Source organism: Ambystoma mexicanum, chromosome 4p (assembly GCF_040938575.1).
Source record: "Ambystoma mexicanum isolate Mex_15411 chromosome 4p, UKY_AmexF1_1, whole genome shotgun sequence".
Taxonomy (NCBI): Eukaryota; Metazoa; Chordata; class Amphibia; order Caudata; family Ambystomatidae; genus Ambystoma; species Ambystoma mexicanum.
This window is the reverse complement of record NC_090927.1, coordinates 64,996,901-65,013,822: the sequence shown is the minus strand read 5'-3', so window position 1 is coordinate 65,013,822 and position 16,922 is coordinate 64,996,901. Positions and strand designations below refer to the sequence as shown.

At 44.7% G+C, this 16,922-nt stretch overlaps 1 protein-coding gene across 4 annotated transcripts in view; it reads left to right on the top strand.

Annotated features, from left to right (window-relative positions):
* Positions 1-13,406, top strand: part of LOC138452994 (zinc finger protein 793-like) — a 404,979-nt gene extending 391,573 nt beyond the window's left edge. For 3 of the 4 annotated variants that reach the window (XM_069605395.1, XM_069605396.1, XM_069605394.1), the window contains one exon: positions 12,438-13,406. In XM_069605395.1, coding sequence (XP_069461496.1) covers positions 12,438-13,210 — 773 coding nt within the window. In that variant the 3' untranslated portion in view covers positions 13,211-13,406. Of the gene's footprint in view, positions 1-2,039; positions 2,190-2,317; positions 2,374-12,437 lie in introns of all 4 variants that reach the window. The other variant, XR_011260346.1, reaches the window with a different exon arrangement.
* Positions 13,407-16,922: the final 3,516 nt, after the last annotated feature.

The window sequence follows — 16,922 nt, the reverse complement described above, 5'->3', positions numbered from 1 at the left end:
CTTTGAGGAAGACAACTCCTTCCCTTTGACTGGTGGGAACAACTGGTCCCAAGACTAACTTTATCAGAGCCATCGCCCGAGTTCCTTTGACTTTCCAGAGCTGCGGAACCCCAATACTAGGAGACCTCCGACCATATTGAAGTGCATCGTCTTGGAAAGGCCAAATCCGTCTAAATCTTTGCTGAGCTCCAGGTGAACCTCAGAGACTCAATCCGACTCATCCAAGTCCCCTCAGCACAGTTCAGACTCCAGGCATCAAAGAAGATTGACCGGGCAAATCGTGTCCTTAGTTGGTGCTGCAGAAAAGACGCCAAAATCTGAGTGATCAGAGAAGTTGCTGAAATCAGGGCCAGAAGTCCTCCCTCGAGCCTGCTGTTGAGAGATCCGGTCTATTGCCCTGCCTTTTGTCATCAGACCAAGGAATCCAGAGGTCGTGTCCAGTGCTGCCACGTCGAGGAGAATCCAGCCATGAACATTTCTTCAAACCTAAGGTACAGTGGGGAATGTAGGTAGTGCTTACCTTAATCCGAAAAGCCGCTGCAGAGTATTAAAGCGCGATTCGAGTTGTCCAGGGCAACCCTCTTGTAGCTCTGACCCAAGCTGTTGCTTGTGCCCCTTTAGCAAGTCCTTTAACAGGGTCGCCAACATTGGTTGTATCTTCTTGCATCTTAGAGACTAGAAAATATCCACAGGAGTTTTTCGGTTTTTTGCTGTTTGTCTAGATTTTGAGCCACTCTTAACTGCCTTTTAGCTAGGGTTACGTTTTGGACTTTAAAAGCCTCCTGTGCAATAAATCTGTATCCAGAACCTTAAGCCTTGCTAGTATTACACCAACCAACACTTTTCCTTCCTAAAAGTCACTATCTTAAGTGTGCTTGCAGAGTAAATGAAGTCTTCACCATATTCTATGTTTCGCATGTGCGTGTAATTAACGATAATACGATAGAACTGTCAAAATCTCTACCAGTTATAACCGCGAGCACTACCATCTAAGCAGTGGCCTTTTACAAAATATCCTAAAGTATTATAAATTGTTCTTAAGTGTGTTTGGTGCAATGTGCTGAGTATTTAAGTGATTTTGGTGTATATAATCTATATTTTACTATACATTTATTGACTAAGTATTTCTTTGAGTTGCTTTACTTACCAGGTAGAGTGTACTTACCTACAGCTCACATCTTCCTCTTATGATAAGTCTGACTTCTCTGCCACTCTACCAAGGCTCCAAGGTCCCTCTGTCCTTATCCTACTTGATCTCTCCTCTGCTTTCGCCCGGTCAACCATACCACCCTGCTCAACCGTCTCTGTGACAACCTGGGCATCACTGATCAGGCTCTGGCCTGGCTGACCTCTTTCCTCTCTGATCGACCCTCCCGGGTTCAACTTGGGTCTTTCCTATCTTCTATCTCCCTTTCTACCTGTGGTGTTCCCCAGGGGTCTAACCTCTCGCCCTGGCTTTTCAACCAAAACCTGGCAACTCTCGCCTATTGCATTTTCTTGTTCTGCTCTAATTTCCAGTGCTATGCTGATGACACCCAACTCATTTTCAGGCTTCCTTCAGCCACCTCCTCTCCTTCCCTCATCTCTGATTGCCTAATCGCCATTCAAAATTGGTGTTCCGCCAACGACCTTTGCCTAAATGCCAACAAGACCGAGATCCTCCTCATTGGTACACCTGCACCTTCCTTTCCCCTCACTCTCTGGCCAGCCTCCCTTGGCCCACCTCCTACCCCTACTTGCGAGGCCAGGAACCTTGGTGTCATCTTTGACTCCACACTTGCCTTCTCTGCACACATCTCTGACATCTATAAAAAATCTAACTTCTTACTACACCTCCTCAGAGGTACTCACCCTGTCCTCACTTTCCCTCAGAAGCTTATTGTCTCCCAAGCGCTAATTCTCTCTAGGTTGGACTACAGATAAATAGAAAGTTCTGTAGGGATGAATGGGACATACTTTTAAAAGAAGTATTGATTACATCAAAATACAGTAGAAACCAGACAACATTTTAAACTATAGCTTCCTCATGAACTCCACAGGAGGCTAAAGAGAGACAGTACAAGGAGTGATGCGGTCAACCGGCATCTTGACTGAACCACTACAATTTGCCATATTCCACCAAAGAACTAACAGGCACAGATGAATAAACAGGCATAGAAAACTCAAAACTCCATTGAAATACCATACAGGTAATCTAAGGATATTAATAACCACCAACCTTTGGATTTTTAAATAACAAGAACCCGTTATTAGATTAATATTAACTTAATTTATCTGAAAGTGAGTACAGTTACATTTTATGTTTTTTGATTTTTAGAGGATATATTTATCAGCTCACTAAGAAGAACATAACCCTGAATAGAAAGAATGCAGGTAATTATGAGATTGAGAATTACGACAGCATTACTTTACCATTGTTGAATGGAATTTATGATAAGAATAACTAAAATCCTGATGACTTATTATAGAATGGACAGCTGAAATAAAGAAGAGAGTAGGCAACTCCTGAAGAAGGAGACAAACACACCCCAAAATGCGCAGAGGCACAAGCCAAGGATTGGACATTCTATAAGAAATTGCTCTGTAGAGTCATTATTGAATGCAAAAGTACATGCTATCCAAGACTTGAAATTGTCTATTCGAGTGTTAGAAAAATTGAAAGAATTGAAATCTTATGTTTAATGTTCACCATAACAAATTGTTCAATGCACTGATGAAAATATAAAAGTTATAAAGTCCTTGATTACACTTTTTTAATACAATATTACTTGTTTACAAGTGAACTTGTGTATGAATTATCGTATTATTACTAAATTCTATTATTATTGAACTCTAAACCCACTATATCAAGATAATTACCAATTGATTGTGTATACAATACATATTCGGTGTGCAGGGGACGGGAGAGACCCACAAGTTTGTGGACATCTGTTTGAGGTATAATTGTACAACCCAGTGTCAGGGTTGGTTTTCTCCTCGGCACCCCACTACCTTTTCATAATCTATTTAATTTACAGAATCAAAAGGGGAGTGCACTAAGGCAACCAGCATATAGACCATGTCAATGGGTCATCATCTTGTACAGGGGTAAGTCTGGTTTACCCCGCAGGTGAGGGATCTGTGGTAAATAACCCCAGGTACGACCAGAGGAGACGCCAAACACAATATCCACAGCCTGAACAATGAACCAATAGTCGATGCAGCAGCAACCCGGGTACATACATGCTTCTTCCTAAGTGCGGTTTACAGGATCCGTTGCCTAGGGATTTTAACCCTTAGCCAGCGAAGACCCTAGTGACCAAAAAGAACAAACAGCCCCCCGTGATGATGACCTTCAAGCCAGGAATGAGGAATCTGGTGAGGAAGACATCAGGAAAGGCAATGGAGCCTGTGAAGAAGGATTTCAGCAGCTTGGTGGTTAAAAAAGAATGGCAGACCAGCAGAAAGCGATCCCAGGATGGCGATAATGGCTGGAGATACCTTCTAATGTCCAAAGGAGCAGATCATGGTTGGGTGTTGGTGCCGGCGGAAGATCCTGGCAGTAAACGGCACTAAGCACCGTTAAGCGGTCCAGAAAAGGGTTACAGCATCGAAGGCTCAACCAAGCAGGTGAGGAAGAAAGAAGGAGAACTCAGGAAACCAGGACTGGATGTACAAGAGCAGAAAACTCATACAAATGTATGCTGAAACCACTATACCCACCCAATATGGCCAGGGTAAACAAATGGCAGGAAAACTTCTTCAGCAGGCCAGCAATCCTACTTTCTCTAAGTAGCACGACTAAGCAGCCAGAGATGGAGGCACGGACCAGGCAGGGCCGTAAGTACCACTGCAAAAAGGGGCTGGCCAAATGCCAGCCCACAAATCATTAGTGGTGGCTGAGGGCAAAGAGTCAGATGGCCAACCATTCTGGTTGGTCAGTAGGACTGATAGTCAGCCTAGACCACCCCCACACGAGGTGAGGGATAGCTCAGTGACATAGGCTCATCTAAACCAGTAAGAACCAATATGGAGGCTGCTCTGTGGGCTCACAATGAGCCCACGCGGGTAGGACGGCCATTTTGAACTCCTAGTTGGCCTGAACAATGAAGCTCTAAAATACAAAATGGCAGAGAGCAGGATTTATAAAGACACATTGGTACCCCAATGGCTACCAAAAATATGCATTTGGCTACCAGTGGAGCAAAATGTCTTGCACCACTGGTGAAGTAAAAACTAAAGTACAGCGCCACAAACATACTCCTTAAAAACAGTGTGCAGTGATATTCTCACCCTGGGGCAAACATGGTGTGCATGTAGGGCACCCCTGGGACTAGATGCCATATAACCTAAATAGGGTAAAAATGACAGGGGAACTTACAAAACAATGAAGGGAAAAAGGCCAAAGGTTGAGTGGCCAAATAATTCCCGAAAGTAGAAATTGTGTCTAAACAGTGGGGAACTCTGGAGACCCTAGAAAAATGCTGCAGTCCATGTAAGTACCTTGCAATGTCACTTGTGTGAGTTTCAGTCTTGAGAAAAGCACCCCATAGGAAACAACAGGTCAATGTATGTAGGGTGACCTGCAGTTATGGTGAAATGCCAGATACAACCCAGTTCCCTTCTACAGGTACCCAGAAGAAAGCAATCCGCCCCAGGGGATACTAGTAGAAACCCCGGAGAATAGATCCAGTGGAGGATTCAAGACCCTGCAGCCACAGGAGCAGAGAAGCAGAGTAGAATTCATCCCCCAATGTAAACCAATTGGGAAATGTGGTTGAAGGGAACCTGCAAACCTGACTACAATGGACCCAAAGGAACCCTGAGCAGGAGTATCCTGAACAACCATCCAACCCAGTGCCCAGAGATAAGTAATTATAGTGTTGGTTACTGAAAACACTGTTTCAGGAAAGCAGAACAACCCAGTAAGTAAATGCTTCTTTTTACAGGACGAAATGAAGAATCCGGTCCCCCAGCCAGTGAACCCTAAGTCAACGATGACCCTGAAGAAGAAAAATTGTCTCTTGCACACACGAGTGGGCACCACCATCTAGAAGTGAACCAGCAACAGAGATGGCACCATGAGGAAGGATTAAGCTGCACACAGCAGACCCCAGCGGCTAAACTGGCAAACGTGGATGGCACACCTACAAAAACAGTGCTTACAGCAGAACAACAGTGATGGTGAACAAGGAAGGCTCCGAAAAGCAGATTTTGTGGAATGTCGGGGTCCCAACACCCCTTCCAGGTGGTGGCAGCTTCCAAACCCAAGGCTGAAGAACCTGGGGGTAAACTGAAATAAACCAGCCCAGAAAATGCTCGCCGGATGGAGGGCCTGGCTAAGAGGCATTGCTGGGAGGGGGCTATATCCCCGGGTCTTTTGGTTGTAGTCCTGGATAGAAGCTCAGGGGCTAAAACCAAAAGGCTAGCTAGCCCCGAATCTTGACAGTCCCAACATTAGCGTAGCCCCGGACCACCAGCACCCATAAATACAAACTGGAGCACAGGCAAAAGACACTAGTCCAACCAGAATGGCCAGGCTGGTTCTCAGAATTGGCTACCAAGGTTTTTTGAGACCAGAATTGTCCAGCAGGTAATACGACCTGCTCAACTTCCAAACAACGGAAAGAACTGAGTGTAGGAATAGGGTTTCCCATATATGCGCCTGTTAGAAAAGATTTATTTTTTTTATTTGCATTTAATCTATTTAGATTTTTACAAAGACGTTTTGATCCTGTTGGTAAGTATATTAGTGTTTTGACTCTGCGTTCTCTGCATGGACCAAGAAAGAAAAGTTCTGCATGTGAATAGACTTCAGAAGGAGACCCAATATCTTCATCTTCTAACTAGAAAGGCTAGTCCGGTTGAGGTTGAGTGGCCTTCTCCAAGGCGATGTTTAGAAGTTTGGTCGCTGCTATTAGCCATCTAGTTTGGGCTCCTGTGATGAGGCGCTTCCACCAAGTGTTTTCGTCGTCGACGTAAGAGTTTACAGGTGGCCGAGGAAAGCTTTTCTTTCTTGGTCTATTGTCGGACAAATCATCAAGAGGTGCCTTATTGATTCTGTAGATTGAGGATCCTTGCAGAGTCTGCATGCTTTTTGATCGGACGTTGTTCGAATTGCTAAGATTTCTTGAGTAGGTAGCAGGTTTAGACGGGCTTTCAATAAGGTTTTTATTAAAGGTTTACTTGGGTATTTTGTGCAGTACCTCATAGGCTCTTTAGGTTTGTTGTAGACCGGTGGCAGATGGACTAGTAGTTTGTTCGAAACTGCTTTCTCATTTGTTTTTATCCAGTCTAGCCATTCCATTTTCGATTTTATTCTTAGTGGACTTTGAATTAGTTCTTCTTCAGAACAAGATCTCTTGCAGTAAGAGCTTTTGTGTAAGGACCCAGTCGTTTAGGAATTTGTTGCTTCCTTTTGCGATTTCCACAGCAATCATGTGTTCTATTTCTAGGCTCTCAGGATTCTGGATTTTTCTGAAGAGTTGGATGGTACTCTGGGCCACCACTGCCTCTAGGGAAAGTAGACCTAGTTCTCGTCTTATTGCTGCAACGGCAGTAGATTTAGGTAGGCCTAGTACTGCTCTCCAGATTTCTCTTTTGGCAACTTTCCCTCAATAGTTCTATGAACCCCCCAAACTTTGTGCTTTTGTTTTTGAACCTATTTTGGCCTTTTGCTCATTTTGTTATGGAGAAACTGATCAGTCTTTCAGACTATCAGTACTGGGAAACTCTGTTTCCCTTTTGACTTTTACACTTTGTAACTTTTTAACATTGCACACAACATACTACAATGCAGTGCAATGGGGAAACTTTTGTATCACCATAGTCTTTTACACTTGGGATTTTTGGTTATTTTATATGTGCTTAAAGACAAGCTGGTGGCAGAAATTATATTTTGGCAATTTTTCAGTTATCTCTAGTGTGCACCTTTGCGTTTACCATTTACGGCTACTAAGCATGACTAGTGCTCTAATGATCCCGACATGAGATTTTCGCTTGTTCTTGGGGCATCTCGTTGTTTGGCCTTCCTGCCTTGCCAGGTCATGAAATCCCATATATGGTCATACACTTGCACGGGAAATCCCTGGGTGAAACCCACAGTGGTCCCTGATTGGACCACGGCTGGCTGTTTGAATGGTGCAGATCCTTTCATTGGTGCGCCTGGACCTGCTTCCAGGCTAGAATGTTGATAAAAGGACTCAGTTTCTTCAGATCAGCGTTGGAGCCAAGAATCCTGTGTAGAAGAGCAGCTGACTGAAGATCTGCGTCTGGCCCGGTGAAGCCCTATTGGACTACCTGATCTGGGAAGACCCTGAGCAGTGCTTCAAGCCCTCGACTGGTGGGTCCAACCCGTCTCGACGTGTTCTTGAGGATCCATCCATCCTGAGCCTTCGTAAGTGTCTCTGGACCACCCGTGTTTGCAGCCGCCACTTTGTGGTTGCTCGCCTGTGGTGTAAATCGCCTTCCTGGTGAATTTCAGCTTTGCAGCTTAAAGGGAACCTGCTCTGTAAGGTCTTCTTCAAACGTGACTGAAAGGACAACTGCCGGCGCCTGTGTGCGGAAATCGCCTTCCCTTTCTTCTGACATGTCCTGAAGACTTCTGCATCAGTGCTTTCTGCATTTCTCCATCGCCAAGCATTGTACCCTGCTCCTGGACACGACCAGGAGAATCCTTGCACCCGCAGCTCCTGGGCACCTCTCACCGGAAAGGTGAGAAAACTGACCCCCAGTCGACCCATCCAGTCTTCTGGGAAAATCAGAGATTTGAAAGTGGAGGGGGGTAAGTAAAAGCAAAGCATTTGTCCCCCCCCCCCCCCCCATCACCCAAAGGATGACATTGAGACCATGTCTCTTTGTATCCTTCCAATCCACTGTTTTTTGGTCATGGCACTTGAGCAGCTTTACCTGAAATATAAGAACACATTTGTACTTATCGCTAACTTTGTTGCATCTATTCTATTGAACAGCTCACCAACACAAGTACTTTACCTGCATCAGACACATTCTGTGGAGAAGCATTGCTACTTTTGAGCACAAAGCCCCACTCGTCATACGTATTGGATTTCTGAAGCTAGGTTATAATTCTTGTGACTTGGTTCCATCCTACTGCATCACTTCCTTACCTTATTTTATGAACTTAAGTCATTGAACGCATGTTAGACCCTATGGGGACTATATATATATGTTTATTAGGTGAGTAAATATAGTATTTTAAATACATTCCTGTCTAAATTGAATTATTGTGTGCTTCACTGTGTGGATTCATTGTGGACCCCTGACCCCACTCACACTCTCCTAGACTGCTCTTCATTGCTACCTTGGTTGGGTTTTGGCTAACCTCTCTGAGTTCCCCTGTTCACTATATCTAGAATGGCCTCCTACAATCTGTCCACCAGGCCAGATTCCAGAAATCCATCTTAACAATACCTACACTCACAGGGGATGGGAATTGTATCCTAACTGTCTGTGGACCTCAATGTATAAAGGTTAGGGGGACAGAACCTAGAAACCTTTTTGGGGCCCTCCACTCCATTCAGAAGTCTACCTTAGTCGCTTGTAATGGCTCAGCAATGTTGAGATGTTCTCTTAGCCCTTTTCTAATGGTGCAATTCGGTAGTCCATGATGATAGAGCAGGTTATTCGGTCCACATAGTTCAGTGCAGCGAGTCAGTCTTAAGAGATTCAGGATCAGCAGCCAGTGGCATCCCCTTCATGGCTTGACTGGATTCTCCAAGTGGCTTGGTCCAGTGAAGCGTAGCGCGGAAGCACAGACAATGGAAAAGTCTGTTTTGTCAGCAGCGTGGCCATATTTTAATGCTCCGTCAGCTGATGTGGTTTGAGTCAGGAAATGCTGGATCCTGCAAACAGCATTGCCAAGGGTAGCATCCTTGGACTTGCAGCACGCTGTGGATCCTCTCACTAAGTCACTTGAAGAAAAGGTGTGTTTGCTTTTCTTTTCCCAGTCCAGGGCAATACCTAAGAGATGCTTTTAGGGTCCACCTCAGTACTGGCAGGGCCTCTGGGTAACAGCAGTCTTCATTATTTCGCAGGCTTTCCATCAAGCAGTCACTTCTATTGTACACCTGAAGTGGGTGGGGGCTGGGGGTGTGGAGGGAGCTTCCAACTCCCTTGCAAATCTCTTATTCACCAATGCAAGAGATCTGAGTGGCTCCTTCTTCTGTTCCTGGTGAGTCAAAAAGATTGTCCACAAGAATGTCATAACCTAACGTGTGTTTGGTCCTTTTGTTAAAATCCAATCTGTGTTGCTGTTACAGTTTTCTCAAAGTCCTTCATTTGCAGGAAGTATGAGTGGTTAAGAAGTAAATGATGTACAATAAATACCAAAAAAGGTCTGTGAGCCCCTCTACCGAGATGAACATGGGCAAAAAACCTGTTCTCTTAGAAGGTTCCCACTCAGGAGGGTCTACAAACACGTTTTAGCTCACTGTACCTTTCACAGAGGAGAAATATCCATTTGCCTATCAGTCTGGCACCACCTACTTGGGCAGTTCAGCGCCCAAATGATAGGACAGTTTCCTCTGAACAAGAGTACCAACAACAGCCCCAAACAGGTGTTTCGGCCTAGTCTGCCTCATCAGTGAGGTGAACTGTGCCTCTCTAAGTACAGTGAGCAAGGGCTCCACATCTGGATTACCCTGGGTAACATAAGGTGAAACCCAAAGTTCCTATAAATTCAAATGCATGTCTGAGAGCCTCTCTACCGAGAACAAACGTGGCCAAATAACCTGTTCTCTGGTAAGGTGCCCACTGAAGAGGGTCTACAACCACGTTGTACCTCTCTACTTTTCACAGAGGAGAAAAATCCATTTGCATACAAGTCTTTGTCCCAGTAAAAAGAAAGAGGATTCAACTTGGGAACCCTCCCGTCCCCTGCACACTTTCAAATCTTTGGATTAATACAATACAATTGTTCAAATTGAGTTACACGCATTGTACATATTTTTGTTTCTAACAAATATGGTCAGACACAGAAGTGTGAGATAAAAAAATATATATTTATAGCCAAGCTATATTATTTTCAACAAGAATTATAGTTCAGAGACAGATTATTTACAGTGCATAGAAACAAAATGGAATCAATAGATGAAGCTCAAATTGAGAAAAAATGGAGTCCAAATTAAATGACGACAAAGCTTTAAAAACTCAGCGTTTTACCTAAACCTGAATTGTCCCACCTCGAGAGAACTATCTCCTGCCCCACCACCCAACTGCTTGTTTTGTAGGATAATTGCCATTTGGCTTCATACCTAGGTATGATTCTGTATGTTTTATATCAAAATTGCCTTTTGGTTATACCTATGTTACCTTTTTACCTCTATGTAACTATGCCTATATCACACTAGTACTCTGTACCTGAAACAGCGCCTCAATGCCTACGGGTTTTATGCGCACTTTGCAAATTAAATAAGTTAACAATATTCTGGGCACTTTTTAAAGTGTTACCCCAGTGTTCTTAAATATTTAACTTTAGCAGACTGTAATTCTACACCACACTTTCCCTCCCCCTATACTACTGAATTAATAAGTTGAGGTCTGTCTTATTGTGAAGAGGTTCTCTTAAGGACAGTTACAAAGGAAACCAACATGAGAAACTGTAACTCAGCGTCTGCATAGCTCCTCATATGCAGACCTGTGCCTACGATCTGCAGGCATACCAATGACTGATGCCTGACCACGGGCCATCCTTTCCTCTGTAGCTATACCATCTCCACACTCCTCCTTTGTCTCCCTTCCGCCTGTCTTCTGGTGTTGCTCTACCTCTCCTCATTCAACTCTCACTCCTCTCTGTTGATCTTTCCTCACCGCCACCAATAACTCTCCAAACTTCTCCAGCGATTTACCAGTTCCTCCTCTTCATCTTTACCAAACTCCTCCTATAACTTTCTAACTCCCTCCAAAATATCTCAATTTTCTTACTCCTGATGTCTGCCAACCTCCTCTACCCTACTCCCCCGCACTCCTTCTGTTTCCTAACCTCCTCCAACAATCCATGAGTCTCCTTCAGCAGCTCTCTACCCTCCTCTTTCTTACATCTTCAACCTCCTCTAGCAATCCTACACTCGCCTCCAAAGACTCCATCGTCCTCCTTCTGATGTTTCCTAAACTTCTCTAACCTCCTCCTCCATTCTGTGCACCTTGCTCCATCTGCTCACCAAGTCTCCCCAAACATTCTCCTCTCCCTCCCTGCAACAACACACGATCTGGGCTGTGTAGTCTGTCTCTTGGGCTTCCCCTGAATTGGTTTGCTGCCCATTGGCATGCACATGAGTCTTGAAGTGTGGGGGCTTGGTTCTCATTGGCTGGTGTCAGGTACCGTTCTTTTGGCCTGTCTAGTGAGAAAGAGGCTATAAGAAGCATGCATAGGCAAAGTGGCCACACATGGCTGTTTCTGCCTTACACAACAAAATGGAAGATCAACAAAGCCAGTTACATTTAAAACATGATGGAGGCGTTTTGCTCCATTTCAAGGAGAAAGGCTACCAAATGTAGAAACATGGCAAACGGATTTTTTAGCCTGGTAAAAAGCAACCTATATCACTGAGTAACAAGTGAGGTATCGTGGCCCTGGTATCCTTAAGGGCTACCAGGACAACCCATACAAAACAGAGTTGCAGTCCTCAGCGAGAATTTGAATTAAGCATTATTTGGGTGAAAAAGAAGACCTGACGCCCGAGAATCCAGCAAAAATGTGAGGAGGCTGCATCGCCACCGCTAGGCAGTCACTCTGTAAAAATAGGGCTCACTATGAGTCGCAGTGTAAGATTTGTATGCTAACACTCACTGAGGCATGTCTATGTGCCTCTGCAGCTGCACACACCCACTGTACTTGGGTGGTGTTTAAGATTTCTGGATCCAGTATGTAACGATAGCTGTGGAGAATGAGCAGACTTCAGTAGGAATATCGTGTCTGTCAGAGAACATTACTGAAGGCAAGTCATTTGTTTAATGGCATTTCTTAGAGGATCCGCTGCATGTGACTCCAACAGAGAGTAGAAATCAAGTTCATTGGGCTCTCCACAATCTCTCTGATCACTAACCTTGGGCTCCTCCATCTCACATGCTTTTTCCATGTAGTCGGGGTAGAATCTTTGCAGCCTGCGCCCATCTTTTGGATCACGGGATTTGAAAAAAGTCCCTAAAACCACTTACTCTCAGAGGCCGTCCACCTTTGCATCCATCCACACTTACATGCGAGATCTTGCAAAGAAGCTCTGTAAGCTACCCTGGTAACAAGTACTACAAATGGCATTGGGCGCTATACCAAGACAATAACCTATTGGTTATCCCCCCCCCCCCCAACACCTTGATTTTCATGAAACGCTCCCTTGGTTGCCAAAGCACCAAACTTGGGCCACCATAGCTTTTAGCCTTGCTATATGTTTCTGTTAAATGTGTGTGATGTGTCTCCTAATGGCTGTCTTTTCACTCTGCAGAAGGACGGACCTTAACAGCAGAGACAGGAGCGGTGTATGGTGCAACCTCTGCTAAGCAGTGGAAATACTTAGAATTCTCTGATAGGATGACCAAGGAAAATGCGCTGGCGTTCGATGCTGATTGGAGCCAGCCGAGAAGGACAGAGGCCAACCCTGCCACAGACAGAGTAGAGGCCTTCCCAGACTGTGGGAAGGTGTTGGGGATTGTCAGTGCCCCTGTAGTCCCCTCAACGGCCATTCAGGAGGGCAGGCCTTTTAGGTGCAAATTGTGTGATAAGAGCTTCGACAGGAAGTCCAACCTCATCATCCATGAAAGGACTCATACAGGTGAGAAGCCATTCAAGTGTCCCCAGTGCGAAAGGTGCTTCAGCGACAAGTCAAACCTGAACCAGCACCAGACAACGCACACCGGCGAGCGGCCGTTCCAATGCACCTTCTGCGAGAAGCGCTTCAGCCACAAGGTGTCCCGTAACTTCCACCAGCGAATACACACCGGAGAGCGGCCCTACAGATGCAACTTGTGTGGAAAGTGCTTCCGGAGAAATTCCAATCTTAATCAGCACCTGAAAACACATTCAGGAGACAAGTGCTGGTGTCGGAAGCAAAGGCAAAAAAAAGATACTCATGATAGTTGGCATCTTTCCCAAGAACTTTTTCAAGGCGCTTCACTTGACATTATGAATGTTACATTGGACATCCCACCAGTGGAATTAGGGGAGGCTGTCGGCCGTCTGCACCAGGCTGCGCTCTGGCAAAAAGATGACTACTTATGATAGCTTATTTTGTATAGATTTATTTTCCTGAGCTATATACTGATTGGTTTACTGTGCTATTATAATTTAATCAAAGTTTGTCCTCCTTTTTGTACCTCAGAACAATGGAAGACAGAAGATTTCTAAAAAGAGATAACATATGAGGTGCAGTCTATTCAGTTGTTGTGCTGTTGAGTAAAGAATGCCCAGGAGTTACCGCACGGCCTATGTTATTGATTTTATTTCTTTATTTATATGGCGCTGAAATCCTGCAGGCATCGGGGGCACACAATTGCACATGTGTACATTCAAAAAGATGGGACAGAGAAACAGGAGCAGGGCCCGAAAATGCTGCTACACGGGGTGATTACTCAAAAAGAAAGGTTTTTAGGAACTTTCAATGTTCTTAGGTTTTCTTGCTGCATTAAATTTATAGGGAGTGAGTTCCAGATCTTAGCTGAACAGACAGGAAAGGATCCTCTGAGGCTGTTTGATAGTATGACCACTATCTGACCACAGCCCCGACTGCTATCTGATCTTCTGGCTTGTTTTGTCAGTCTTCAACTTTTTCTCTTTAGTGTTTGAGGTTTTGTTCATGATCAATAACTCTAGTGTTGGTTTAAAATACTTTTTTCTTGCCACAACTGTTTTACTAGGTGAGTGATCAGAGTCTAAGAGCAAACACAGAGCTGCCAAAAAAACATTCTGTTCAAATTAATCCTAAAAAGTAATATTTTAACCAAAAAGGCAAAAAGCATTGGTTCCTTTTGATTAAGGGCAAATATGTCTCATCTCATCTTCATGGCATCCAAATCAAATGTCCCAGTGCATGATCTCTCCTTAAACTAAACACAAATACAGCCATGTCAGCTTTCAGGACTCCTTATCAGAACATTTACCTCTTCTTTAAATAAAAAACGCTCCTACAAAAGTGTATAAAAACTGGGATTGCACTGCTACTACTTGCTTCTATTTACTGGAGCCAAAGTGATGGGCAATGTGAAAAATGCAGTCCATCTCCCAAAAACTAGGAGATCACTGTCATGTTAACCTTTTTGACTGCTCGTGGATTTCCCCCTGCCCAAACCTGAGTTTGAGAGGTGCAAGACTTACTGCATCCCTCACACCATTTTCTAATGAATTCCTTCTTTCCAGAGATTCCTCATCTCAGCTATATCTTCACCAAAAACTGTTTTCAGCACCAGGAGGCGCAGTGCGTCTCTGCATAGGCCCCGCTTGGCTCTGTTGCGTGCCTAGATCCAGGTGGGACATCAGGGCCAATATTTCTGATACTTGTGAATCTGCTTAGAATCACATGCTGTGCATATAGTCCGACATCTAGTGGTAATCGCAGAGTATTGTATCTTTCTTTCGAAGGTCGAAAAGGGACTTCAACATGGGCATGACTGTAACACTATCCCTAATGCGACGTGTTGTGTACCCAAAGTTCTTCACGTGCTTAGGTCCCACTAGATAGTTTTATTTCCCCGCTTTTCTGGTCAGTCGCTTAATGCATAGCTCATCTATCAAGTTTATATTGCTACTTGTCGCGTCTTGGCGGGTCCATTGGCAGACATCTTTGATGGCTGTTCGACTATTTGGCAACCTTCTCAACAGCTGATCCTGTTTTGCCCATTCTACACCTCCAGCGGCTCCATGGCTGTTTCTGTTTCTTCTCTGCCGTGGCCCTCGGGCCTGAACTTACAGTAGGGAGAGTGGAGTCACATTTCTACTGACTATTCTCTTGAGAATGCCTTTTCTTCCCCACCCCCTTCCTACTCCTTTTGTCTGGCTGCCTTTACCCCTCCAATATGGAGCAAACACCTTTTAAATTTCTCTTTTTGTGTAACAGCAAATTTCCTTGGAAGGATACTCGTAAATAGTGCAATCAGTGCCTCCTTTGTGATCACGACGAACGGCGTTGCAAGGCCTGTAAACTCTTTAGGGCCAAAACCCTTAAGAACAGGTGCACCAAGTGGTGGGTGGCCTACGCCATGCAGGTCGAGAGTCGCTCTTCCGCCGTTGCCTCAGATGAAGTCTGTAAACGGCCACGGCTCCACTTCAGAGCCCGTCGATGTTACAGTGGAAACTACTGATTCCCGCATGTCTGTCTCCGTCCCCGATAAGCATGCCACCGGCAGTGCGATAGGGAATATGCACCCCAGCGACAAAGACATAAGACTAAACACACAACCCCTCTGCCTCACTCGACAGATTAGTTGAAGATTCAATCGCCGCCCGTAGGCCCGTCGGAGTTTTCGGTGGGGCCTACTGAACCTTGCGGTACGTGTCCTGCTGTACCCTCGCTATTGCGGACGGCGGAAGGCACTAAGGCTTCAAACCCAGAACTCAAGCTCTCTGATTAATAAACCCATAAAGACTCTGGGCAATCCTTTTCCTCCCAAGGGGCCTATGGAACAGGAGGATTTCCTTGGTACTTGCAGCCGTTTCCAAACCCATCAACAGCTGGGATATCAGCGTGGCAAGGATGGGGGAAGAAACTCTTCTGCCAGCGGCTCCTCAGCTGGCAAATGACTCAGGAGTGCAGGTCCCCTCCCATATTTCCGCGGCAGGCGGATGATTAACATCTTTCAGCCACTCAAGGGAGGGCATTACCTCGGATCAGTGGGTCCTCAAAACAGTCAGTGGCGGCTACTGCATAAAATTCCTGCAGCCACCTGCCAAATAGCAAACGGCTGTCGCCAGAAAGCTAGAAGAAGGCCAGAAGGGAGCGATTGAGGTCATCCCAGATCTTTAGGTAAAGTAGGGTATTTATTCAATATACTTCATTGTACCCAAAAAGGTTATTCTGACATTGTGGGGTTGGTTTGAGAGGTTTACTTTGCACGCCAGGTACTACTTAAATCCAAAATACATGATTAGTGATGGCCACCGTCGCACTGTGTATGGCCAAAGATGGCTCCCACTGCCTCTTTCTGCACAAAGTAAAATAGTGCCACAACACAACTTGCGCCAGTGTGAGACTGAATTTATTGTTATTACAAATATTATCCGTTGACATACGGAGTGTCCACAACACGTGTTTTTCGGCAGTTGGCTTTTTTCACAGCCAGGCATAAACTACTTGGACAAGTTTGATGTTGCCTACATTTAGGAAGTTTTAAACATAGGACTGGGAGATTCCTTCTAAATGTGTCATTTTCCCCTTCTTTCTCAGCCCTGCATTATCATGAATGGAATATTCAGGGTTTATAAATATTAGTGAGGATGCCTGGATGGGGAGGGAAATGTTATTTGTAATTCTAGTTTCCCATCATGGGTATTTTCACCATAATCGTGAACAACCCACCTCCACCCGCAGGAAATCAGAGAGTTGGCATCACTAGCTGGTTCCTTGTTTTCTTTTTCCTTCTTTGTGTTTGATGAAGCAAGAAAAGCTAAATAGATCTTTTTTAGTGATTTGAAAAGTGGCCTTCATCTCCGTTTTAAATAGTGTTCCCAGAGCATGCCATTACATCGGCGAGTAGATGTGAAATACATGCCTTTTCTCCTCGTAAACCCCTCAACTGTTTCACAGGGATATGAGTGTTTATTTTATTCCCAAGTTGGTCTCATATTTCCAGCAAATTAGAACATTTCTATTTCTTCTGGTTTCCCTAAATTCTCCTTTCCCACCAAATAGATTCTCTGACTATGGATGTCAAGATGGCTGCCATGGTTTATCTTGTTTTTTTTTGTACTGTGGTTCCATTAATTTAGGCTTTTCAGCATC